This window comes from Mustela lutreola, chromosome 1, assembly GCF_030435805.1.
Source record: "Mustela lutreola isolate mMusLut2 chromosome 1, mMusLut2.pri, whole genome shotgun sequence".
Taxonomy (NCBI): domain Eukaryota; kingdom Metazoa; phylum Chordata; class Mammalia; order Carnivora; family Mustelidae; genus Mustela; species Mustela lutreola.
This window is the reverse complement of record NC_081290.1, coordinates 119,174,274-119,199,661: the sequence shown is the minus strand read 5'-3', so window position 1 is coordinate 119,199,661 and position 25,388 is coordinate 119,174,274. Positions and strand designations below refer to the sequence as shown.

Here is a 25,388-nt window from a genome sequence, read left to right as displayed (position 1 = left end):
TAGTTGTCTCAGAGAGTGAGAAGCAAATGTTGTGGGAAATCACTAAATAGTGTTGGGTGCCCATTTATGATAGTAGGACTGCAAGTCAAATCAGTCAGCACCATTGGGTGAATCTCTCCAGTGAATGGATTAGATTCAGTTTTGCTTGGGTTCAAATTTGGAGTATCCCAGACTTGCTTTTTAAACACAGATGGAATTTTGTTAGGTAAGTTCAATAGGACAGTGAATGAGTAGGAAGTATTTGCAAGGGACTTACTATAGTGCTGACCATGGACTCTAAGCTGGGTAAGAATGAGGAGGTGATGAGTAATGAACAAACAATAGGGTCACTGGATTGGCGGTCCTGATGGCCTTGAAGAATGTTGGAGTGGGTTCTGCTCTAAAGTAAGTGTCTTAGTCTGCTCTGCCTGCTAACAAAACACTATAGACTTGGAGGCTTTTGAACAGCAGAGATGTATTTCTCACAGTGCTGGAGTCTGGGAAGTCCAGGATGGAGAGGCCAGCATAGTCAGTGTTTGGTCAGGACATGCTTCCTTACTGACAGATGGCTGTCTTCTTGCTGTGTCTTCACATGGCAGAAAGGGCAAGAGAGCTCTCTGGGGTCTCTTATAAGGGCACTAATCCCATTCATGAGACCTAGTCACCTCCCAAAGTCCCCACCTCTTTATACCGTCGCACTGGGGATTAGAATTTCAACATATGAATTTGGGGGGGAACACATTCAGTTCATAACATTCTCCCCCCCCCCAGAATATTCATGTCCTTCTTGAATATAAAATACTCATTCTGTTCCAAACAGCCCCCCAAAGTCTTAATTCATTCCAGCACTAAAGAATGTTGGATTGGAAGTTTTACCTTAAGGGAATCAGAAAAGGTGTCTCATAACCAAAGAAAAGAATGTTTCTTTTCTTTTTTAAAGATTTTATTTATTTATTTGGTGGGGGGGAGGTGAGAAAGAGTATGAGTGGGGGTGGGAGAGGGCAAAGCAGACTCCCTGCTGAGAAGGGACCTCCCCCACCAACCACAACCCGCCAATGCCAGGCTCGATCCCAGGACCCTGAGATCATGGCCTGAGCCGAAGGCCACCCAAGCACCCCTGAGAATGTTTCTAATAGAAATTTTAGAAGGTAAAACAGTTAATGATGATTATAAAGCGTGGGGTATTACCTAGATCTACGGCAATGGTTATCAACTAGGAATGGTTTTGCCCGGGAAACATTGGGCAACTCCTGGAGATGTTTTAGGTTGAAGTAACTGGAAAAGGGCAGGTGTGTTGGGGTGGCTGCCACCAGCATCTGGTGGACAGAGGCCACAACAGCTGCTAAACATCCTACAATGCACAAGACCCCCACAACAAATAATTATCTGACCCAAAATGTCAATAACATCCATCTTGAAACCCTGGTCCAGGACACAGATAGTTGAGGCGGAGCAGAGGAGAAGTATGGAGATGAGATCAAGACTTGAGCGATCTGGTGGGAAATAAATCATGTTTATTAGTTCTGTAGTTGCCAAGAGTTACAGGAAGAAAGACAACAAGCATGGCAGTGCTAAGGGAGACAGCAAGGTACTAAAATTTTCAGTGTTGAAGGGCAGTGACAAGGACATTGGAAGATGATTACTTCAGAGAAGCTGGGATTTTGGAGAGTAGAAGAAATGGTGTATAAGTGCCAATAGGGAGCCCCTCATTGTCCTAAGTTTCCAGCCAGGTGGGGAGAATAAAAGCTTTCTTGTGATTGAGCTAGAGGGAACACGAGGGCTCAGATCAGGAAGCTGAAGGGAACTTCAGAAGTCACGGTTACACATCTTTTTCCGGATTTTATTTTAGCATTAAATAAAAACGGTGGAGAGTTTTATGACTCATGGAATGGCCGGCTAGCTCAGTTTGTAGAGTATGTGACTCTTGATCTCAAGGTCTTGAGTTCAAGCCCCACGCTGGACATAGGAATTACTTAAAAAAAAAAAATTCCTGATTTATTACAAGTTCATTGGAGGCAGAGGTATAACATGGAGCAGAGCACTAATGCCTTTGGAAGACTATATTAAAACACAGGTTTTTCTTTCCATATAGTGATTTCGGATACCTCTCACCAAGCCATTTCCATTCAAGTATTGTATAGAACCATGGTTCTCAAAGTGTGGGCCCTACACCAGAGCAGCAGCATCACATGGAATTTGCTAGATGTAAATTCCTTTGTTTTTTAAGATTAATTAATTAATTAATTTGCCAGAGAGAGAAAGCATAAGCAGGGGGAGCAGCAGGCAGAGGTAAAGGAAGATACAGGCTCCTGCCAAGCAGGGAGCCCAACATGGGGCTCGATCCCAGGATCCTGAGACCATGACCTGAGCTGAAGGCAGCCAATTAACCGAATGAGACACCCAGGTGCCCCAGATGCAAATTCTTGAACTCCACCCCTAAATGAGAAACTGTGGGGTTGGGCTCAGCAGTCTATGCTTTAGCAAAATCACCAGGTAATTCTGTTGCTTGCCAAAGTTTGAAAACCACTGATTTAAAAGTAAAAATCTATGGGTGATTAGAGGGGAGAAAGAAACCAGTGTTTACTGAACACCAACTATAGGGGCACCCCGGTGGCTCAGTTGGTTAAGTGTCTGCCTTTGGCTGAGGTCATGATCCTGGAGTCCCTGCTCAGTGGGGGAGTCCCTGCTCAGTGGGGAGTCGGCTTCTCCCTTTCCCTCTGCTCCTCCATCCCCTTCCCCCACCCCTTCACCCCTCCCACCTCCGCTCACGCCCACTCTCTCTCTCAAATAAATAAAATCTTTTAAAAAAATGAATACCGGGCGCCTCGGTGGCTCAGTGGGTTAAAGCCTCTGCCTTGGGCTCAGGTCATGATCTCAGGGTCCTGGGATCGAGGCCCGCATCGGGCTCTCTGCTCAGCAGGGAGCCTGCTTCCTTCTCTCTCTGCCTGCCTCTCTGCCTACTTGTGATCTCTGTCTGTCAAATAAATAAATAAAAATCTTAAAAAAAAAAAATGAATACCAACTATAATCCAAAGGTTTTGGGTACCTAATATCATTTATTCTTAACAGGAGCCCAGAGAGGTAGGTATTATTATCTCATTTTTTAAAAATTATGGTTAATCTATATAAATATTTTTAACCACAATAAAATATATATAGTATACTTAATAAAATATATTGTATACTTAAGAATAGTTAAAATAGAAAATTTTATGATATATATATATATATATACATACAATTTCGTGGCATTAATTGCATTCACAATATTGTGCAGTCATCACCACTATCCATCTCCAAAACTTTTTTTTTCCAAAAAAAATTTTTTTTATCACCCCAAACAGAAACTCTGTAACCATTAAATTATAAGTCTCTATTTATGACCATGACTCCCCCCAACTGCCCCAACCCCTGGGTAATGTCTAATCTACTTTCTATGAAGTTTGAAGTTGCCAATTTCATATAAGTGAAAGGACACTATTTGTCCTTTTTTTTTTTTTTTAAGATTTTATTTATTTATTTGACAGAGATCACAAGTAGGCAGAGGGTGGGGGGGGAGACAGGCTCCCCGCTGAGCAGAGAGCCCGATGCAGAACTGGATCCCAGGACCCTGAGATCATGACCTGAGCTGAAGGCAGAGGTTTTAACCCACTGAGCCCCCCAGGCGCCCCCTATTTGTCCTTTTGTATCTGGCTTATTTCACTTAGCATAATGTCATCAAAATTCATCCATGTTTCAGCATGTATCAGAATCTCTTTTTATGGTGTTAGGGTCTGTGATCAAAGGAGCGAGACTGATACAAGGTGAAGGTCAAGCAAAGCTTTATTTCGTGCCAGTATCGAGAATCAAACCGACCAGCCGAGGTGGCCTCTTACAGAGAAAGCAAACCTTCCCAGCCTCATAGACTAACTTTTATAGAGCAAAGACCATGTGGTTGAGCCTGGCCACACACAGGTGGCCAATGAGATTGCAACACACAGAGAAAGTTGCATAGTCATGCTAAGTCACACATGGGTGGCCAATTGAATTACAGTTCACCCTATAGTAGCTATTTGAACTAGCCTATCATCTTGGTCAGAATTGGCGCCCAAAAGGTGGGGTCCACATTCTTTGGTAGTTAGGGAGATAGTATGTGCGCTTTACTGATTGGATGTCTCCACCTGGCCTGACTTGTCCTTGTATTCTGGGCTCCGTTATCAGGGACTGGTCGACCATATTTTACAGCATAAATAACAAAATGGCTGTTTAATCTGAGATGGAATCACTCTGGCTAAGTAGGCCCTTACAATAGCTGAATATTCTCCTGTGTCTATGCACCCTGTTTATCTGTTGTGTTGTCATTAGACACCAGCTGTTTCTACCTTTTTGGCTTTTGTGAATAATGCTGCAGTGAATATGGGGTTGAGTCCCTGTTTTCAGTTATTTTGTGTCATTCCATTTTTAAATGATAAAGCTAAGGCTCAGATCAAGCAAAGTGGCCAAGGCTAGGACTGGAACAGCCCGGCCAGTCTGAGAACCCAATCCTTCTGACTACACCTCCTCCCCCGACACACCCCGTCAGAGAGGGTGGGGGCCTACCTACCGCCTGCACCACAAGCCTTGCTGTGTTATTTATTCCTCAGCATGTGGGTGTTTTCCTGATCTTTTTTATTTTTATTTTTTCCCATGAAGGATACCAGTTCTACAGATGTTCCCAGGAAAATCCTGCCAGAAATAAGACAAATTAGCCAGTCCTTGACAGAAAAATGGATAGCATCAGCAGCAAGAAGCCCTGAACGCGAAGTGGCTAAGAGGTAGCTCTATCTAATATCTTATAAATCACTGGTATTTGGTTTCAAAGCCATGGGGTCATTTTATCCTAAACATAAGACAGGGTTTGGCTTTGCTGGGAAAGCACGTGCATTTTAACCATATTCTCTTCCACCACCTCGAAGTTTGCAGACATCACTGATGATCTCATGTCATTTACTTAACTATATTGAGGACATGCCGTTCCCAGGCACCTTGATAGGCGTGAGAGAGGCAGGAGAGAATCAAAAACATGTTGTGTCTCACTAAGCCTTCATTGAATTAGACTCTTGTGTATCTTCACAGTTTATACTCTGGGGCGCTATAAATTTCTATTTCCAGAAGGATGGATTTTATCTAAATCCGTGACTTGGTAAAATGAACTATGAAGGGTTTGGGTGAGATTTATCAGCACAAAATATATCCAGAATTTGGAAGACTCGTCATGAGAGTAGTTATTTTTCTTGATGATTTCATGTCATCAGTTGTATAATTGGACAAAAGAGGAGTCATGCTTCATAGTACGGTACGACTTAACACTTGTGTTACTTTTACAGCGAAATTGCGATGATATTTTCATCTCCTGCTTGTCTGACTGCAAGTTTTTTAAAGAAAAGGTAAATTTTTACATGAGCTTTACCTTCATTTAAAACACTGGGGAAAGAAAAACACATTGAGAAATTTTAAAAATGAAATGCTTTAAGTCAGTCATTTTAATTTGTGAATTACGTTATCTTCGAACATAAAGCTCAACATAGAAAACCCTAAAGGTTGTTACAGAATTCTCCCATTTTGTAAAGTAAAAACCACTGCAAGTTGTAATTCCCAATTCACATTGTTCACCTTCTCTGTCCTGTCCTCCTCTGTGACCTGGCAAAAAGGAATGATGTTCTTTTCAGGATCTTCATGTCCATGAGGGATCATTCTGATGTCGCTATAGTACTTAGAGGCCAAGGCAGCACTCTGCAGTTCTTTTTGTGGTGGGATCAATAGGGGAATCCAGCAACAGGGAAAATAAATTCCATTTATTTTATCTTGAACTAGGTTCACTGCCACAGAGGAAAATCTAATTTCTCTATTTTGTGTCTGATCCAGTCCTATAAACAGCTCTCTTGCGAAGTGCTCAACATTTGGTTTGGTATTTCTTTCCTTCCCTTTATGCTTTATAACACTGTGCCTGGGAACTGTTAAGAGATAAACTGGGGCATATTAAACATTTCAAGATTTATTTAAGCAAATACTGATTCAAACTGGGCAGCACCAAACTGAAATGGTTAGGAGCACTCTAGCAACAGGAGCTAGAGGAAAGACATGTGTAGAGAAGGTGCAGAAGCAAAGCAAAAGCAAAGCAAAGCAATTAATTGATCGGCTATAGCTCAAAGCGTGGAGGGCTGTTTGTGACTGGTTGTCCTTAGGTTTCGATATCATTACTGAGGTTTTTATAGGCTCAGATTATAGGCTCAGCTGTACATAGTGATAGAGCAGTGATAGAGCCCCCTCAGTGTAATGGCCTCCATGTTTAATTTAACAGTATTTAAGGGTGAAGGTGGATAGTAGCATTAAGGGGTCCTTAGGCTGCCCTCTGCCTTCTGTGGAGGCTGATGCCCTGCTGGCGTGTCCGCAGCAGTTATCACTCAGTCCAGTCCGACCCACTAGGTCAGGTCTCATCCTTCCCCGTTGAATAGGCCCCAAGCTGCCTCACAGGTTCTGAAGATAGTTATACACATCTTTACCTCCTCCTGGCCAGGGAGGGCCAGTAGGTGGCACTCACGTAACTGGTGTTGCAGGCATTCTTTGGCTCTGTGTAACCCCCAGTTGTCCCATTGGTTTTTAAGCCAACTGCACTCTCAGTCACTCCTTAAGGGGACTGGAGGAACTGTTGAGTCCAACCAACAACCTCACCTCAGGACCAGAGAAACCCAGGGAAGCTGAATACCATGGCTTCCCACTGGCAGCCCATAAGCAGTGTCTTTCTAGAGTTCTAAAGAGCATCCTGATTCATCTCCACACATCCCGGTCAAGGGAGAAAAGAGAGATCAGACACTGCCTGCCTCTGCCTTCTTCCTCTCCCATTTGCTTTCTTCTTCTTCTTGCCTTCCTTCCAGGAGAGGAGTAAGGGACAGGGACTCTGCCATACAGTGTTTCCTCTTTCTTCCCTACTCTAGCCTCAGGCTAATCCTTACTGCATGCAGAATGTTTTCCAAGTGAAGAATATCATCTTTGTAAAGTGGAAAAGTATCCTCTCAAGAGTGATGAAACTCAAGGTTTGGTTTTAAGATGTCAAAGACTGCAAAGGACAATATATTTTAAAGGGAGAATTACAATACTTTGAGTACTTGCATAAATATTTTAGCCCTGGTATTACTATTGATCCATTAATTCAGCAAGCATAAGGTATTTCTTGATAGAATGTTATAAAAATAAGTTGTTTGACAGATGCAGTCTCTTCAGATATCCCCAACACAACACCTAGACAAAGCTTTGATAGTGTTACTAAGGGGAAGGCTGGGCAGGCATTTATCAAGAATTGGCAGTTTCGTTTGGGGTAGGCCTTTCAGTTTGGGGGATGGAGGGGTGGGGCTGCTGGGGGCTCGATTAGGACTGGGGAAAGATTCAATGATCCAGGATGGTTGGAAACAAGAGAGTCTAAGAATTTTAGGACATAAATTAATGCTTTCCATTGAGGAGTTAATGGGTCTTTTCAGGAAGTTCCTATAATGCACAATCAAACCACTTGCCTGGGCTTAGGCTCACTTGGAATAGTGAAGTCATGCTAATGAAACAGAGGAATCCTAAGTAATGGAGATGTAGATGACAAGGTATGGGCGGGGGTGTTGGGTAGTTTCAGTTCTCAGTGTACCGGCTGAGTGTGAGGGTAAATAGTGTCAGTTTTCAGATGCAGCACATAAAATCTCGCTATTAGCGCACCCCACACTTGTAGCCACTTTAGAGATAATAATTTGTTACCTACTCTCTCTTAGGAGAATATAAATTTTATATAAATTTTTTGTGCCAAGTAAATTATTTTGAAAGGAGGCAAGCTGTAAGAAAGAAGTTTGTATCTGCTACCTAATAAAACAATAAATATGTATGAAGTTTAGAAATACTATTTTCCATCTGTTCATGTGTGTTTTGTTTTTTGTTTGTAAATTTCTTCTATCCAAAGAGAATCTGTAGAAACGATTTCCATTGATGTGGACTTACAAAAGGCAAGAGATACCTTCGAGAAGTTAACCAAAACAGAATGGATTTCTCTCATGGTAATGGCCAATATTTACTTGAGAAATAGAACAATGGAATTTCTTTACGGGAACCAGTAGATTGCAGTTTAATTTTGTTGGGAGCTGAGTCAGAGGGATCGTGTGTGATCGGGGAGGGGTGACTGTTCATGAGGTTACCATATTCCAGACACTGTATTAGATGCCAGCACTTTTTAAAAAAATTTATAAATTATATATTCGGCAAATGACTTGCATCCAAAATACAGAAATGATTTTTGTAACTCAGTAAGAAGGGGAATGACCTAAATTTTAAAAAAGATCAAAAGATTTGAATGGATATTTATGGATAAGCATAGAGAAAAATGCTTAGTACAATTAATCGTTAGGTACATGCAAATTAAAACCACAATGAGATAGCACTTCACATCCACAATGATGATGATCATCATAAAGAAAGACAATAACAAGTATTGGTGAGGATACAGAGAACCCGAAAGCCTCATTTATGGCTGGCAGACGTGTATTTCTTTAGAAAACAATTTGGCAGCTTCTCAAAAAAGTTAAACATAGATTTACCATATGACCAGCACTTCTACTTCTGGATGCTTTTCCAACCCAAATGAAAACACATGTCCACACAAAAGCTCCTATGTAAATGATCATAGCAGCATGTTCATGATTGTCAAAATGTGGAAACAACCCAAATATTTATCAACCAGGAAGTGGATAAATAAAATGCGGTGGATTCATACAATGGAATACTACTCAGCAATAAAAAAGAGAGGTGTTATAGCATAGGTGACCCTCAAAACATTATGTAATTGAAAGCAGACAAACACAAAAATCACATATTGTTTGGTTCCATTTACATGAAATGTTCAGAGACAGCGAATCCATAAAAATAGAAAATAGATTAATGGTTGCATGGAGTGTATAATAGGAAATGTGGTTGAATAATGGCCTCCCAAGATGTCCATGTCTCAATACTCAAAGTCTGTGAATGTGTTACCTTACATGGCAAAAGGAATTTTGCATAGGTCATCAAGTTACCAATCTTGAGATGAGGAGATTATTCTGGATTATCTTGAGGGGCCCAGTATAATCACAGGAGTATCTATAAGAGGAAGCAGGAATGTCAGAGTTAGGGAGATTTGAAGATGTGTGTTTCTGGATTTGAGAATGAATAAAGGCCAATAGCAAAGGAATGCTGAAATGCTGACAGTCTCTAGAAACTAGAGAAATGAAAGAGATGGGATTATCCCTATAAGAAACCACTAGCCAGGGAACAGATTCTCCCTTTGAGCTTCCAGAAGGGATGCAACCTTGTCAATGTCTTGATTTTAGTCCTGCAAGACCCATTTGGACTTCTTCTTTTTTTTTTTTTTTAAGATTTTAGTTTATTTATTTGAGAGAGAGAGAGCATAAGCAGACAGAGGGCAGAGGAAGAGGGAGTAACAGACTCACTGCTAATCAGGGAGCCTAATGTGGGCCTTGATCCCAGGACCCTGGGATCATGACTTGAGTTGAAGGCAGATTCTGAACCAACTGAGCCGCCCAGGTGCCTCTCATTTTGGACTTCTGACCTCTAGAACTACAAGATAACAAATTTGTGTTTCTTTAAACCACTAAATTTGTGGTTATAGTAACTGTTAGTATGGTTAGTTAGTATAGTACTAATATATAGTATAGTGATTGTTATAGTAATAATAGAAAATAGGGCTAGAGACTCTAGGGAAAATCTATTTCTTTGACTTTTTTTTAAAAAGATTTTATTTCTTAATTTGACACAGAGAGAGAGAGAGAGCACAAGCAGGTAGAGTAGAAGAGGGAGAAGCAAGCTCCCCACTGAGCAGGGAGCCCGATGCGGGACTTGATCCCATGACCCTGAGATCATGAGCTGAGCTAAAGGTAGTTGCTTAACCAATTGAGACACCCAGGCACCCCTCTTTGACTTTTCTTGATTTAGAGGCCGCCTACATTCTGTGATTCGTGGTCCCATATCACTGACTTCTGCTTCTGTGGTCACAACCCCTTCTCTGACTTCTACTCCTTCTTTTAGATACTGGCACTTTTTTAAGCACATGTTTAAATGTATAGTAAATACAGTATTTTTATTTTCAATATGAAAAGAACAAAGTTTGAGAGGTAAATAATCATTAACAGATACTAGTTTGGGAAGCAAGAGAAGCTTTACCTGTACTGGGGGAATGGAAAGCCGATTCTCTTGCCATCAATGTCAAATCTAGTTGAGCCGAATTGGCTACTGATTCAGCACTTATGCTGTTGGGTCTTTCCTTTTTTTATTGGGCTCATTATTTATGGAGTTCCTCTTTAAGATCTATTCTAGTTTAGTGTTTTGTGATTCTGGGCTGCGTTGGAAAATTTTCCCTCTTCCAACTCGGGTTCATGTGTTTGGGGGCCTGTGAACTGACAATAGACTGATTAATAGAAGAAAGCGAGTTTTATTCCATGCTTCTGTGGATCATTCAGATGAAGAAACTCCCCAAAGAGCTAACAATGAGAGCTTATCTACCAATTAATAGGGAAAAGGGAATTAGAGAGAAGAGGCTTCTATGAGAAAAACAAATGGAGTTTTCAGGGAGAAAAATGGGCTTTAAGGGAGTCCAATGGAAGATAGGACAGCTTGTGATAATGTTTGTTTATGCAATTTCTTTTTTTTTTTTTTTTTTTTTTTTAAAGATTTTATTAATTTATTTGACAGAGAGAAAGATCACAAGTAGGTGGAGAGTCAGGCAGAGAGAGAGGAGGAAGCAGGCTCCCGCTGAGCAAAGAGCCCGATGCGGGGCTCAATCCCAGGACACTGAGATCATGACCTGAGCCGAAGGCAGCGGCTTAATCCACTGAGCCACCCAGGCGCCCCTGTTTATGCAATTTCTTATCCAAATGCAAGTGGCCGGTCTTTCCCTGGCAGTGAAGCTTGCCCTCCAAGGACATCCATGGCTGCCTCATTCTGGGAAGGCCCTGCCTTTAGTCAGATAAGGGAAATCTGAAGGCTTCCTTCTGCATCAGCGATATCACACATGCTTTTGGGTTAAAGTCATCTTTATACTGGGTCCCTACATTTGGCAGGGAAAGGGGGAGAGTGTTCTTTAATATGGGGTACATACGATATTTTTATTTTCAAGATGAAGAAGTAAGAATAGTAGATATTATTGAATGTATTTAAAAATAAATACATCTAGGTTAAATGGGAGATAACTTGGGGTGCTCTTCCCAATGTGAGTTCCAAGGAACACTGGTTTCACAGAATGCTCCCTGAAAACAGGTTCTAAGTATTTGTATTTGGTTGGCAGATAAGGAAAGAGAGTATGGGAGGTCCCATGAGGGGCTTCAGGGGTCATGCCTGGAAGTGATATACATCACCTTCACTCGTATCTTGTTAGCCAGAACTCAATCATTTGGCCCCACATAACTGCAGGGAGGCTGGAAATGCCATCTTCCTGTGAGCCCAGGAGGAAAATGAAACAGGATTGGTGAGGTGAACAATATGGCATTATCTTTGCCATGTTAGATTTAAGTCAGATAGATCTGGGTATGGATCCTTGATCTGTCAATCTCTAATTGAGTGACCTCCATGGTTCACACAGTATGTACATGTGATTTCACTTTATTTCCCTCACACAGCCCAATATAAAACAGAGGATGACTCTCACATAACACTTTTGGGGAATTTGGGCTGCAAGGAATGATGGAGTTTGAACAGTAGGTTTGAGGAAAACTAAATTATTTTTCCACTGGAAAATGGTGGAACAAACCCCCTAGTCCCACAGCTTGTTTTCATTATAATCTGTACCTAATGGATGCTGGGCCCTTCCCGTTCTTTCAATTACAGATAACTACATGTCTCAGGGATAATCTGCTCAGAGCTCTCCCATGTTGTTCTTCTCACCAAGAAGCATTACTAGTTTTCCTTCTGCTCCTAGAATGTCCTGTGATGCATGATTCTAGGAACTGGTGTAGTCTGGTGGTTCCATTTGCCAAAGCTGTTTGTAAGAAACGAAAATCACAAGTTCTGAGTAAGTTTGATTACTTTTGTCACTTTATCTGTACTGTCAGTAGAGAATCACTGAAGTAAAAGTTGGAGCAAATTTTGGATACAAGATTTAAAAATACACACATGTTTGGGTATATGGTATGTGAATATTTGAAAAGATTAAGTTAATATTACAATCATCATTATTATACAAAGCATGTGTAACTCTTAGGTTTGGTATGGCCTTGACATCAGAATTTAATAACTATAGAGGATCCGGTAAAGATATATCCATACTTTAAAACTTTGTTCATGTTTTAAAACTTGAGACATTTTGACCTGCATGGGAGCAAAATTTGCCATCCCAAAATGTGTCTCTCTAGCATGTGGATTATTCTAGACTATTTTTAAGAAATAGAAGGCTCAGGAGGAACCATTGACCTTACCCCTAACTGCCTAAAAGATGTAAAAGATAAGGCCTGCTCCAGGAAGGGAGCTATCTCCATAGGTAACTATAGTATAATATGAATTAGGTGTGGTAGACAAACTTAGCAAAGTCTGTTAAAATTCCCCTCTGTATTCCTTTGTTTCCAAATGGCCCAGCAAACATTTGTTTACCAAACATTTACTCTTTTTCATCTTCCCGTGATTGTCTTCCTTCCTTTTGAAGACTCAGACTCCTACCCTCTTCTCCTTAACTCTGCACAGCATATAAGCCTTAACTGTCTGACTGCCTCTGGCCCTCATATTCTTCTTCTTTTTTTTTTTTTAAAGATTTTGTTTATTTATTTATTTGACAGACAGAGATCACAAGTAGGCAGAGAGGCAGGCAGAGAGAGGGGAGGAAGCAGGCTCTCTGCCGAGCAGAGAGCCCGATGTGGGGCTCGATCCCAGGACTCTGGGATCATGACCTGAGCCGAAGGCAGAGGCTTTAACCCACTGAGCCACCCAGGCGCCCCTGGGCCTCATATTCTTATAGAGCCCTTATACATACAAAATTAAATTTGATTTTCTGTTAATCTGTCTCATTAATTTAATTCTTAGACCAGCCAAAAGAAACTTAAAGGGAAGATGAGAGTTTTTCCTTCCCAACAGATCAGTGATGAAAAACAAATGTTAAACTTTGTGTTCTCATGTATTGTATTCAGTGCTATGAAATTTCCTTTTACAATTTTAAGCTAATGTTCAAGGTCCAAAGCTTTAAAGGTACAAAGGATATATATGATGAAATATAAGCCACCCAGTTCCCCTCCCAGAAAGCAGTTATAGAATATAGTTATTTTGTGTAAACTTTAAAAGATATGTATTCTTAAAAAATAGAGACATAGATTCTTTGATTTTCTTTTCTTTTTTTAAATTTTATTTATTTATTTATTTATTTGACAAAGAGAGAGAGATACAAACAGAGAGGGAACACAGCAGGAGGAGTGGGAAAGGGAGAAGCAGTCTCCCCCGCTGATCAGGGAGCGAGATGTGGGGCCTGATCCCAGGACCCTGGGATCATGACCTGAGCCGAGGCAGACCCTTAACCCACTGAGCCACCCAGGCACTTCTCTTTTTTTAATTTTTTTAATGGTAGCACATCATTCACATTTTTTGGCAACTTGCCTTTTCCCATCCACATTATATTGTAAGGATATGTTTGTTCTGTTACAGGAACTGCCTGGTTCTATTTAATGGCTTATTAGTATTCTATTGGGAGGATATACTATAAATAGCTTTTTCTAAGCTTTTGCTATTATAATAGTGCTAACATGTATTTCTTTATATGTATATACATTTACACAGATAGGGAAAATTCCAGAAGGAAAATTACTGGATCAAATGGTATGTGCATTTAAAATTTTGAGAGATTTTGCCAAATGACCATGCACAGAACTTTAAGTGGTCAAAATTCATATTGTAGTCTATGTAAATTGCATGTAAAAGTGCAACATGACAGCCTTGACAGAGGATATACAAATTTATACTTCATCAACAAATACAACAGCATCAGCCCACGCATTTTTCTACAGTATTATCAAACTTTGGTATTTGCCTTTCTGAAGAATCTCTTATTTTGAATTTTGATTTCCTTTTTTTTTATTCTTTAAAATATTTTATTTATTTATTTATTTGACAGATAGAAAGAGAGAGAGACTGTGCACAAGCAGGAGGAGTGGGAAAGGGAGAAGAGGCTCCCCATTGAGCAGGGAACCCAACACAATGAGGGGCTTAATCCCAGGACCCTGAGATCATGACCTGAGCCAAAAGCAGCCACTTAACCAACTAAGCCACCCAGGCACCCAGAATTTTTATTTTCTCATTATGAATGAGATATAGTGCTGGTTTTCCTATATCTCAAATCCATTCTCTGGGAACTATCAGTTCTTCCCTCTTAACGGATTTTTCCATGTGTTGTTGTTAGTGTTTTTCTTTTTATTTAGGAGCTCTTTTTAAAAAAATTTTGTTATTTGACAGAGATCACAGGTAGGCAGAGAGGCAGGCAGAGAGAGAGAGAGGGAGAAGCAGGCTCCCTGCTGAGCAGAGAGCCCGATGCAGGGCTCCATCCCAGGACCTTGGGATTATGACCTGAGCTGAAGGCAGAGGCTTAACCCACTGAGCCCCCCAGGTGCCCCTATTTAGGAGCTCTTAAATGATTAAGGCAATTAATACTTAATCAATAATTGAATTACAAATCTTTTTTCTCTGGGTTATTATTATTTTTTTTACTTTGTGGTACTTTTGAATGCATAATTATTCTACATTTTTATGAAGGGGTGCATTGGTGGCTCCGTTCGTTGAGAATCCAACTCTTGGTTTCAGCTTGGGTTGTGATCTCAGGGTAGTAGGATCAGAACACCCCCCACCCCCACCTCTGCACTCAGTGCTCAGCAGGGAGTCGTCTTGGGATTCTTTCCCTCTTCCTCTGCCCATTCCCCTGCTCTCACTTGCTCTCTTGCTCTCTCTCAAATAAATAAATCTTAAAAAGAAAACAAAAAGCAAACAACCACAACAAAAATGTTTGTTACTTTAAAACATTTTTATGAAGTCTAGTATATGAACATTTTCTTTTATGATTTCTGAGTTTAGATCATACTTCAGAAAGCCTACCTCACTCTGAAATTTAAAAAAAAAAAATCCCCAGGCACCTGGGTGGCTCAGTTAGTTGAGCATCTGCCTTCGGCTCAGGTCATGATTCCAGGGTCCTAGATTGAGTCCCGCATGGAGCTCCCTGCTCTGTGGGGAGCCTCCTTCTCCACTTGTCCTTTCTTCCACTCATTCTCTCAATCTCTCTCTCTCACTCTCTCTCAAATAAATAAAATCTTTTTAAAAAGATTCCCATGCTCCTATTAGAATTTTTTTTTTAAAGATTTTATTTATTTATTTGACAGACAGAGATCACAAGCAGGCAGAGAGGCAGACAGAGAGAGAGGAGGAAGCAGGCTCCCCGCTGAGCAGAGAGCCCGACGCGGGGCTCGATCCCAGGACCCCGGGATCATGACCTGAGCCGAAGGAAGAGGCTTCAACCCACTGAGCCACCCAGGCGCCCCCCTATTAGAATTTTTTGAGGTTTCATTTATTTAAGTAATCTCTATATTCAGAATGGATCTTAAATCCATGACCCTGAAATCATGAGTTACACACTCCTCCAACTGAGCCAGCCATGTGTCCCCCTTTTCTTTTTTGATGTGGGCTCCATGCCCAACATGGGGCTTGAACTCATGACCCTGAGATCAAGAGTAACATGCTCTACTGAATGAGCCAGCCAGGCAGGTGACCCTCTCCTCCTAGAATTCTTATTGTTTCATTTTTATGTTTAAATCTTTGATCCATATGGAGTTTATCTTGATTAAACTTTATTTTTTCTGAGTTAGTTTTCAGTTGTCCCCACACATTTATTGAATGATGTGTTTCATTCCCACTAATGTGCAATGCCACTTTTATCATATGCTAAAATGTCATGCATATTTGAGTCTATTTATGGAGTCTCTATAAATCTGTCTTTCATGCATCTGCATCATATTATTTTACTTGTATTAGCTATTTTAACATTTGATAGGTTCGTTTTCTGAGAATTATCCTTTAAAGTTCAAAAATCCAAGCTGGAACCAAGTAATATTTCCATATTGTTATTAAGTTAGTTTAAAAAATATACCCATATATACCAGGTATTCATAGAGTCTGAAAACATAGATACTATTTTTTTCAGATTGAAAGTGTTCTTTTTTTTTTTTTTAAAGATTTTCTTTATTTATTTGACAGACAGAGATCACAAGTAGGCAGAGAGACAGGCAGAGAGAGGAGAAAGCAGGCTCCCTTGCTGAGCAGAAAGCCTGATTCAGGCTTGATCCCAGGATCCTGGGATCATGACCTGAGCTGAAGGCAGAGGCCTTAACCAACTGAGCCACCCAGGTGCCCCAAGATCGAAAGTGTCCTTGATGAAGGGTACCTTGGTGTTCAGTCATGATCCCGGGGTCCTGGGATGGAGCCCTGCATTGGGCTCAGCTGGGTGCCTGCTTCTGCAGCTCCCTCTGTTGTTTCCCCTGCTTCTGCTCTCTGGCACTCTCTCACTCTCTGTCAAATAAATAAATAAAATCTTAAAAAAAAAGAAAAGATAATGTCCTTGGTGACATGATATGCATGTATGTGTGTGTTTGTGTGTGTTCTTACGTATGTTTTCAGACTTTTAGATACTGTATGGAATTTTCAGTTTGAAAATCATGCAACCAGTAAGTAGTCAGGTATTCACAGGAGCTATGAGCAAGTTTCTTCAGAATCCTAAATTCGAGTTTTAATTCCAATGATACTAAATTCACAACTATGAGAAATAAATGTCCAGGATGATATCCTGATACAAGATACTTTCTAGATTTTGTCATCAGAAATGGAAACCATTACCTATTTCATACATTAAAGAACCCAGTAGAAACGGGAATTTTTTTTTTTTTGAGGCTGCATATTTATCATGGCTGATTTTATACCCCTCAGAGCAGTGTTTGGCATCTTTGCAAGAATCTTCTTTCAAAAAAATGATCCAGATGCTTAAAACTGCCATTATCTACCAGCTGTATCAGTGGACTGAAACCAGTCAGAGTTACTGCAGTCTTAAAGCCCTTCTAAGAATGATGAAAGAAGTACATAAGGTAAGTGTTCCTCTGAGGGAATGTATATACCATTTTACTCAAAATCCCTCTGGTCTTGGCCAACTGGAGTCCTCTTTTGTTTTGTTTCTAAATCAGAAATAAAATGTTTTATTCTGTCCTCAGTAATTCAGAATTTTGCTCGTTTTGCTGACTGGCTAGACCCTAGCCATAGACTACATATTTTATGTATATAACATATTTTATCTAATATATATTAGATGCACAAATACTCAAAAAATGAGAATGACTCAGCGTTTTCAGTAGAGTACACAACATAATCTAATTTAAACATAGGGTACTAATAAACCTAATGATTGTTGAGGGAGAAGGAGGAGCCAGAGCATTTTTTTTTTTTAAAGATTTTATTTATTTGACAGAGAGAGAGAAATCACAAGTAGGCAGAGAGGCAGCAGAGAGAGAGGGGGGAGGAAGCAGGCTCCCTGTGGAGCAGAGAGCCCGACGTGGGGCTCGATCCCAGGGTCCTGGGATCACGACCTGAGCCAAAGGCAGAAGCTTTAACCCACTGAGCCACCCAGGCACCCCGAGCCAGAGCATTTTAAATAAAAGAGCAGAATTAAATTAAATTCAATTAAAAATAATTAGCTAATGGGGTGGTAATCCTTATATCAATTCAATTAGATTTTAAGCCAAAGACTATAATAAGAGATGAGGAAGGACACTATATCATACTCAAAGGGTCTGTCCAACAAGAAGATCTAACAGCTTTAAATATCTATGCCCCTAACATGGGAGCAGCCAACTATATAAACCAATTAATAACAAAATCAAAGAAGTACATCGACAATAATACAATAATAGTAGGGGACTTTAACACTCCCCTCACTGAAATGAACAGAGCATCCAAGCAAAAGATCAAGGAAATAAAGGCCTTAAATGACACACTGGACCAGATGAACATCACAGATATATTCAGAACATTCCATCTCAAAGCAACAGAATACACATTCTTCTCTAGTGCACATGGAACATTCTCAAGAATAGATCACATCCTGGGTCATAAATCAGGTCTCAACCGGTATCAAAAGATTGGGATCATTCCCTGCATATTTTCAGACCCCAATGCTCTGAAACTAGAACTCAATCACAAGAGGAATTTTGGAAAGAACCCAAATACATGGAGACTAAACAGCATCCTTCTAAAGAATGAATGGGTCAACCAAGAAATTAAAGAAGGATTGAAAAAATTCATGGAAACAAATGATAATGAAAACACAACAGTTCAAAATCTGTGGGACACAGTAAAGGCAGTCCTGAGAGGAAAATATATAGTGATACAAGCCTTTCTCAAGAAACAAGGAAGGTCTCAAATACACAACCTAACTCTACACCTAAAGGAGCTGGAGAAAGAACAACAAAGAAAGCCTAAACCCAACAGGAGAAGAGAAATAATAAAGATCAGAACAGAAATCAATGAAATAGAAACCAAAAAACGATAGAACAAATCAATAAAACTAGGAGCTGGTTCTTTGAAAGAATTAATAAGATTGATAAACCCCTGGCCAGACTTATCAAAAAGAAAAGAGAAAGGACCCAAATAAAAAAAAATCATGAATAAAAGAGGAGAGATCACAACCAACACCAAGGAAATGCAAACAATTATAAGAACATACTATGAGCAACTCTACACTGACAAATTTGACAATCTGGAAGAAATGGATGCATTCCTAGAGACATATAAACTATGACAACTGAACCAGGAAGAAACAGAAAACCCAAACAGACCCATAACCAGTAAGGAGATTGAAACAGCCATCAAAAATCTCCAAACAAACAAAAGCCCAGGGCCAGATGGCTTCCAAGGGGAATTCTACCAAACATTTTTTTTTTAAGATTTTATTTATTTCTTTGATAGGCAGAGATCACAAGTGGTCAGAAAGGCAGGCAGAGAGAGAGGAGGAAGCAGGCTCCCCGCTGAGCAGAGAGCCCGATGTGGGGCTCGATCCCAGAACCCTGGGATCATGACCTGAGCCAAAGGCAGAGGCTTTAACCCACTGAGCCACCCAGGCGCCCCTCTACCAAACATTTAAAGAAGAATTAATTCCTATTCTCCTGAAACTGTTCCAAAAAATAGAAATGGAAGAAAAACTTCCAAACTCATTTTATGAGGCCAGCATCACCTTGATCCCAAAAGCAGACAAGGATCCCATCAAAAAAGAGCATTACAGACCAATATCCTTGATGAACACAGATGCAAAAATTCTCACCAAAATACTAGCCAATAGGATTCAACAGTAAATTAAAAGGATTATTCACCACGACCAAGGGGGATTTATTCCAGGACTGCAAGGTTGGTTCAACATCTGCAAATCAGTCAATGTGATACAATACATTAATAAAAGAAAGAACAAGAACCATATGATACTCTCAATAGATGCTGAAAAAGCATTGAACAAAGTACAGCATCCCTTCCTGATCAAAACTCTTCAAAGTGTAGGGATAGAGGGCACATACCTCAATATCATCAAAGCCATCTATGAAAAACCCACCGCAAATATCATTCTCAATGGAAAAAAACTGAAAGCTTTTCCGCTAAGGTCAGGAACATGGCAGGGATGTCTATTATCACCATTGCTATTCAACATAGTGCTGGAAGTCCTAACCTCAGCAATCAGACAACAAAAATAAATTAAAGGCACCCAAATTGGCAAAGAAGAAGTCAAACTATCACTCTTTGCAGATGATATGATACTTTATGTGGAAAACCCAAAAGACTCCACTCCAAAACTGCTAGAACTCATACAGGAATTCAGTACAATCAATGCACAGAAGTCAGTTGCATTTCTTTACACCAACAATAAGACAGAAGAAAGAGAAATTAAGGAGTCAATCCCATTTACAATTGCACCCCAAACAATAAGATACCTAGGAATAAACCTAACCAAAGAGGCAAAGAATCTATACTCAGAAAACTATAAAGTACTCATGAAAGAAATTGAGGAAGACACCAAAAAATGGGAAAATATTCCAAGCTCATGGATTGGAAGAACAAATATTGTGAAAATGTCTATGCTACCTAAAGCAATCTACACATTTAATGCAATCCCTACCAAAATCCCATCCATTTTTTTCAAAGAAATGGATTTCCCCCAGCTCCAGGGAGAGTTGCCCCCCCCACTATAGCCCCTACCTCCCCCCAGGCTCTCCCACTCTGTACAACCCTCCCCTGTCGGGGTCCCCCCTGCCTCTGACCCACCTCTAACTCCGGTGGACACTGACCTCCCAGGAAGGGCCCCTTCCTCCCCCTCCTCCTCTGTTTTCACCCAGAACCTCCCACCCACACCCCAAGCTGCAAACCCTCCTTTAGAACTCTGTTGGACCCCAGTTCAGAGGAGGCCTGTGCTATGGTTCCATATAAAATTTATTTGGAACCAGAAAAGACCTCGAATAGCCAAAGGGATATTGAAAAAGAAAGCCAAAGTTGGTGGCATCACAATTCCGAACTTCAAGCTCTATTACAAAGCTGTCATCATCAAGACAGTATGGTACTGGCACAAAAACAAACATATAGATCAATGGAACAGAATAGAGAGCCCAGATATAGACCTTCAAGTCTATGGTCAACTAATCTTTGACAAAGCAGGAAAGAATGTCCAATGGAAAAAAGACAGCCTCTTCAACAAATGGTGTTGGGAAAATTGGACAGCCACATGCAGAAAAATGAAATTGGACCATTTCCTTACACCACATATGAAAATACACTCAAAATGGATGAAGGACCGCAATGTGAGAAAGGAATCCATCAAAATCCTTGAGGATAACACTGGCAGCAACCTTTTTGACCTTAACCACAGCAACTTCTTCCTAGGAACATCACAAAGACAACAGTAGCAAGGGCAAAAATGAACTATTGGGATTTCATCAAGATCAAAAGCTTATGCACAGCAAAGGAAACAGTTAACAAAACCAAAAGACAACTGACAAAATGGGAGAAGATATTTGCAAATGACATATCAGATAAAGGTCTAGTATTCAAAATCTATAAAGAGCTTATCAAACTTAACACCCAAAGAACAAATAATCCAATCAAGAAATGGGCAGAGGACATGAACAGACATTTCTGCAAAGAAGACTTCCAGATGGCCAACAGACACATGAACAAGTGCTCCACATCCCTCGGTATCAGGGAAATACAAATCAAAACCACAATGAGATACCACTTCACACCAGTCAGAATGGCTAAAATTAACAAGTCAGGAAATGACAGATGCTGGTGAGAATGCAGAGAAAGGGGAACCCTTCTACACTGTTGGTGGGAATGTAAGGTGGTGCAGCCACTCTGGAAAACAGCGTGAAGGTTCCTCAAAAAGTTGAAAATAGAGCTACCCTATGGCCCAGCATTTGGACTACTGGGTGTTTACCCTAAAGATACAAATGTAGTGATCTGAAGGGGCATGTGCACCTGAACGTTTATAGCAGCAATGTCCACAATAGCCAAACTATGGAAAGAACCTAGATGTCCATCAACAGAGGAATGGATAAAGAAGATGTGATATATATATATAGATAGATGGATACCTATCTATCTATATATATACACACACATACACAATGGAATACTATGCAGCCATTAAAAGAAATGAAACCTTGCCATTTGCGATGACGTGGATGGAACTAGAGGGTATTATGCTTAGCGAAATAAGTCAATCAGAGAAAGACAACGACCATATGATCTCCCTGATATGAGGAAGTGGAGATGCAATATGGGGGGGTATGGAGAGTAGGAAAAGAATAAATGAAACAAGATGGGATCGGGAGGGAGACAAACCAAAAAAATCTCTTAATCTCACAAAACAAACTGAGGGTTGCTGGGGGTGGGGGGAAGGGAGAGGATGGTGGGGTTATGGACATTGGGGAGGGTATGTGCTATGGTGAGTGCTGTGAAGTGTGTAAACCTGGCAATTTACAGACCTTTACCCCTGGGGCTAATAATACATTATATGTTTAAAAAAAAAAAAAATAAATAAAAAATAAAAAATTAATTAGCTAAGATAAGATGATTTTATAAATATAAATTGCCAAATACAATCAAAATCCATTTCTCCACACAATATCAATCCCAATAGGAGAAAATATTATGTATAAAATTAGTGCTGAAGTGTTAATGCACTGATTATTTCTAAAGTAGTATATTTCCTTTTACCTAGCTTTATTGAGATATAATTATATAACATTGTGTGAGTTTAAGGTGTGCAATACATTGCTTTGATACACTTATACTTATTTGGTATACTGATTCATTTTATAACTGGAAGCTTGTACCCTTTGACCAATAGTCCCCGATTTCCCCCATCCCCTTGCCCCTGACAGCCACCATTCTACTTTGTGTTTCTGAGTTTGGCTCATACATATGTATTTTTCTTTCTCTAAGCTATTTCACTTAAAATTATGTCCTGCAAGTCCACTCCACCCATGTTGTCTTAAAGGCAGGATTTCCTTCTGTGTCATGGCCAGATAATATTTAGGGTATATATACATCTTCTTTATCCATTCATCCATCCAGGATGCTTGTTTCCGTGTCTTGGCTTTTGTAAAAAATGCTGCATTGAACATGGGGGGTACATGTATCTCTTTGAGACACTGATTTCATATTCTTTGAAATAAATATACTTATCCAGATGAATGTTTTTTTAATATACCCAGAGGTGGGATTGCTGGATCATATGGTGGTTCTATTTTTAATTTCTTGAGGAACCTCCATACTGTTTTCCACAGGGGTTGCACCAATTAACAGCCCTACGTGCAATGTTCAAGGGTTCCCTTTTCTCTATATCCTTGCTAACACTTACCTCTTGTCTTTCTTGTCTTTCTGATGACAGCCATTCTCATTGTGTAGCTTTGGGTTGCATTTCTCTGATGATTAGTGATGTTGAACATCTTTTCCTGTACCTGTCGGAGATCTGTAGGTCTTCTTTGGAAAAACAGCTATTCAGTTTCTCATTTTAAAATCAGATGTTTTTTTTTTGTTTGCTCAGTGGCATGTGTTCTGTATATATTTTAGATATTAATTCCTTCTCAAGTATGTAATTTGCAAATATTTCCCCCCATTTCATAGGTTGTGTTTTCATTTTACTTTCTTAATTTATATTCTTAGATTCTATTTTCCTGCCTTGCATCTTTTGGATTAGTTTGATTTGATAGAGGCTTATTTAGATCATTGATTTTCCAGAATTGCTTCTTCTGGGAAACCTTCTTGAACCCCTCAAGTCCTTCTCCAATCAGAAACTGTGTCCTCCATACCAGATTACTTATTTTTACTTATCAGGCCCTGGGTCATGGGTTGGTAATCCACACATATGGGCAGCCTCATGTTTTTGTTATTAAAGTTATTAAAGTTTTAATAACACTCACTTGTTTACGTATTCTCTAAGGCTATTTTCTTCTTCAGAGTATCAGGGTTGAATAGTTGCACCAGAGACTCTGTGGTCCCAAGCACAAATATTTACTGTTTGGATTTAAGAAAGAGTTTGCTGACTACTATACTAGACAGTAATCTGTGTGTCAGCAGGGAGAATTTTTAGTTTATGTTTTGTTCCACACCTGGCAAATAGTGTATGCTAAAATAATATTCATTAATTAATGGAGAAAAGACTAATTTTGTCAAAAGCACTTGGATTTTATTCCTAAGATTTCAAAATTGTTTCCAGTATATCTGTGCCCCAAGAACTGGTTTACTAGTCTCCATTGTCAACATCTGTTATCTTTTACAGTATTTATGAAAATTGGATAAATTATAGATCAAAAATTGGAAGTTTTATAGAATTCTATTTTATCAATGCCAAATGCATTGGGTTTATAGAGATCTATTCTAATTATCTATATGATAACCATAAATATAATAGATTAAATAATATATTAATAGAAAATGAAATTCACAAGTCATGTGTTCTCTAAGGTAAACACAGCTAACTGTCGACTACCAGAAAATACTTTCATCATAGATGAATTCCCCAATGAGGTGATCTTTCGTGAAAGTACAAGAAGGCTGTTCTTTAGGAATAACAACCTGGTAAGACTAAAATTTTTATTTCTGAAAATTTTCATCCTTTATAGGACACATTAGTAGCTGGGTATCTTGTTGATAAATCAAGATTTGGACATTTCTTTTTTTTTTTAAGATTTTATTTATTTATTTGACAGAAATCACAAGTAGATGGAGAGGCAGGCAGAGAGAGAGAGAGGGAAGCAGGCTCCCTGCTAAGCAGAGAGCCCGATGCGGGACTCGATCCCAGGACCCTGAGATCATGACCTGAGCCGAAGGCAGCGGCTTAACCCACTGAGCCACCCAGGTGCCCTGGACATTTCTTCATTGCAATGCTGAATTGCTAAATTAGATGATCACTGAAAACCTAAACACCTTTAACTCACAAAACAGATGCATTTTCTTAGAAAGTTTTCTAGGTACTTTGAATTTTAAAAAATAGATTGCCAAAAGAATAGAGGGAAACAATTAAAAATGATGAGGTGGGGCGCCTGGGTGGCTCAGTGGGTTGAGCCTCTTCCTTCCTCTCAGGTCATGATCTCAGGGTTCTGGGATCAAGGGTTCTGGGATCGAGCCCCGCATCGGGCTGTCTGCTCAGCAGGGAGCTGGCTTCCCTCTCTGCCTGCCTCTGCCTACTTGTGATCTCTGTCTGTTAAATAAATAAACAAAATCTTAAAAAAAAAAAAAAAGATGAGGTAAAGGAATGAAAATTTTTCCCTTTGAATTATTAAAGCTATTATCTCTTGTTATTTTTTAGATACCTGCAGAAAACCTCAGTCCCATTATTTTCAGTAATTTTCCATTTATTTTTAATTTGCCATCCAAGATTCAATTATTTCAAGCTGAGTCCCATTTGAAAATGCTGGTATGTATGCTCTACTTTTTTTTTATTATGCAAAATTACAAACATATACAAAATAGAGATAATGGTGTAATGAACCCCATCACAAAGTTCCAGTCATCATCAACATTTTGCCCATCAACGATTTCCCCATGGATCACCTTTGTTGGTTTTGTGGTTGTTATTATTTCAGCTGAAGTATTTTAAAGCAAATCCCAGACCCAATTTCCTTTCACCTTTCTATACTTCAGTGCATTGTTTCCGGTTGTTTCACTCTTATTCATGCTGAGATTTGTCAGTGGCTTTGGGTGGTGACCACATGATTCTCTCGTAATGCTTCCCGCTAACACTTTATTTAGTAATTCTCTCTGTTGTTTTGGTTGAGGTTTGCAAAACAGCATTATTTCTAATCATATCATTCCTTCCAAAGTTATTAATT

The 25,388-nt window shown here is 39.7% G+C and overlaps 1 protein-coding gene across 7 annotated transcripts in view; it reads left to right on the top strand.

The window, feature by feature from the left end:
- The window catches only part of HERC6 (HECT and RLD domain containing E3 ubiquitin protein ligase family member 6), a 62,408-nt gene that overhangs the window by 20,037 nt on the left and 16,983 nt on the right, over nucleotides 1-25,388 (top strand). For 5 of the 7 annotated variants that reach the window (XM_059173118.1, XM_059173090.1, XM_059173138.1 and 2 more), the window contains 7 exons: nucleotides 4,651-4,772; nucleotides 5,325-5,384; nucleotides 7,934-8,027; nucleotides 11,842-12,025; nucleotides 16,954-17,108; nucleotides 24,022-24,135; nucleotides 24,866-24,973. In XM_059173118.1, coding sequence (XP_059029101.1) covers nucleotides 4,651-4,772; nucleotides 5,325-5,384; nucleotides 7,934-8,027; nucleotides 11,842-12,025; nucleotides 16,954-17,108; nucleotides 24,022-24,135; nucleotides 24,866-24,973 — 837 coding nt within the window. The remainder of the gene's footprint in view (nucleotides 1-4,650; nucleotides 4,773-5,324; nucleotides 5,385-7,933; nucleotides 8,028-11,841; nucleotides 12,026-16,953; nucleotides 17,109-24,021; nucleotides 24,136-24,865; nucleotides 24,974-25,388) is intronic. The other 2 variants (XM_059173100.1, XM_059173108.1) reach the window with 2 other exon arrangements.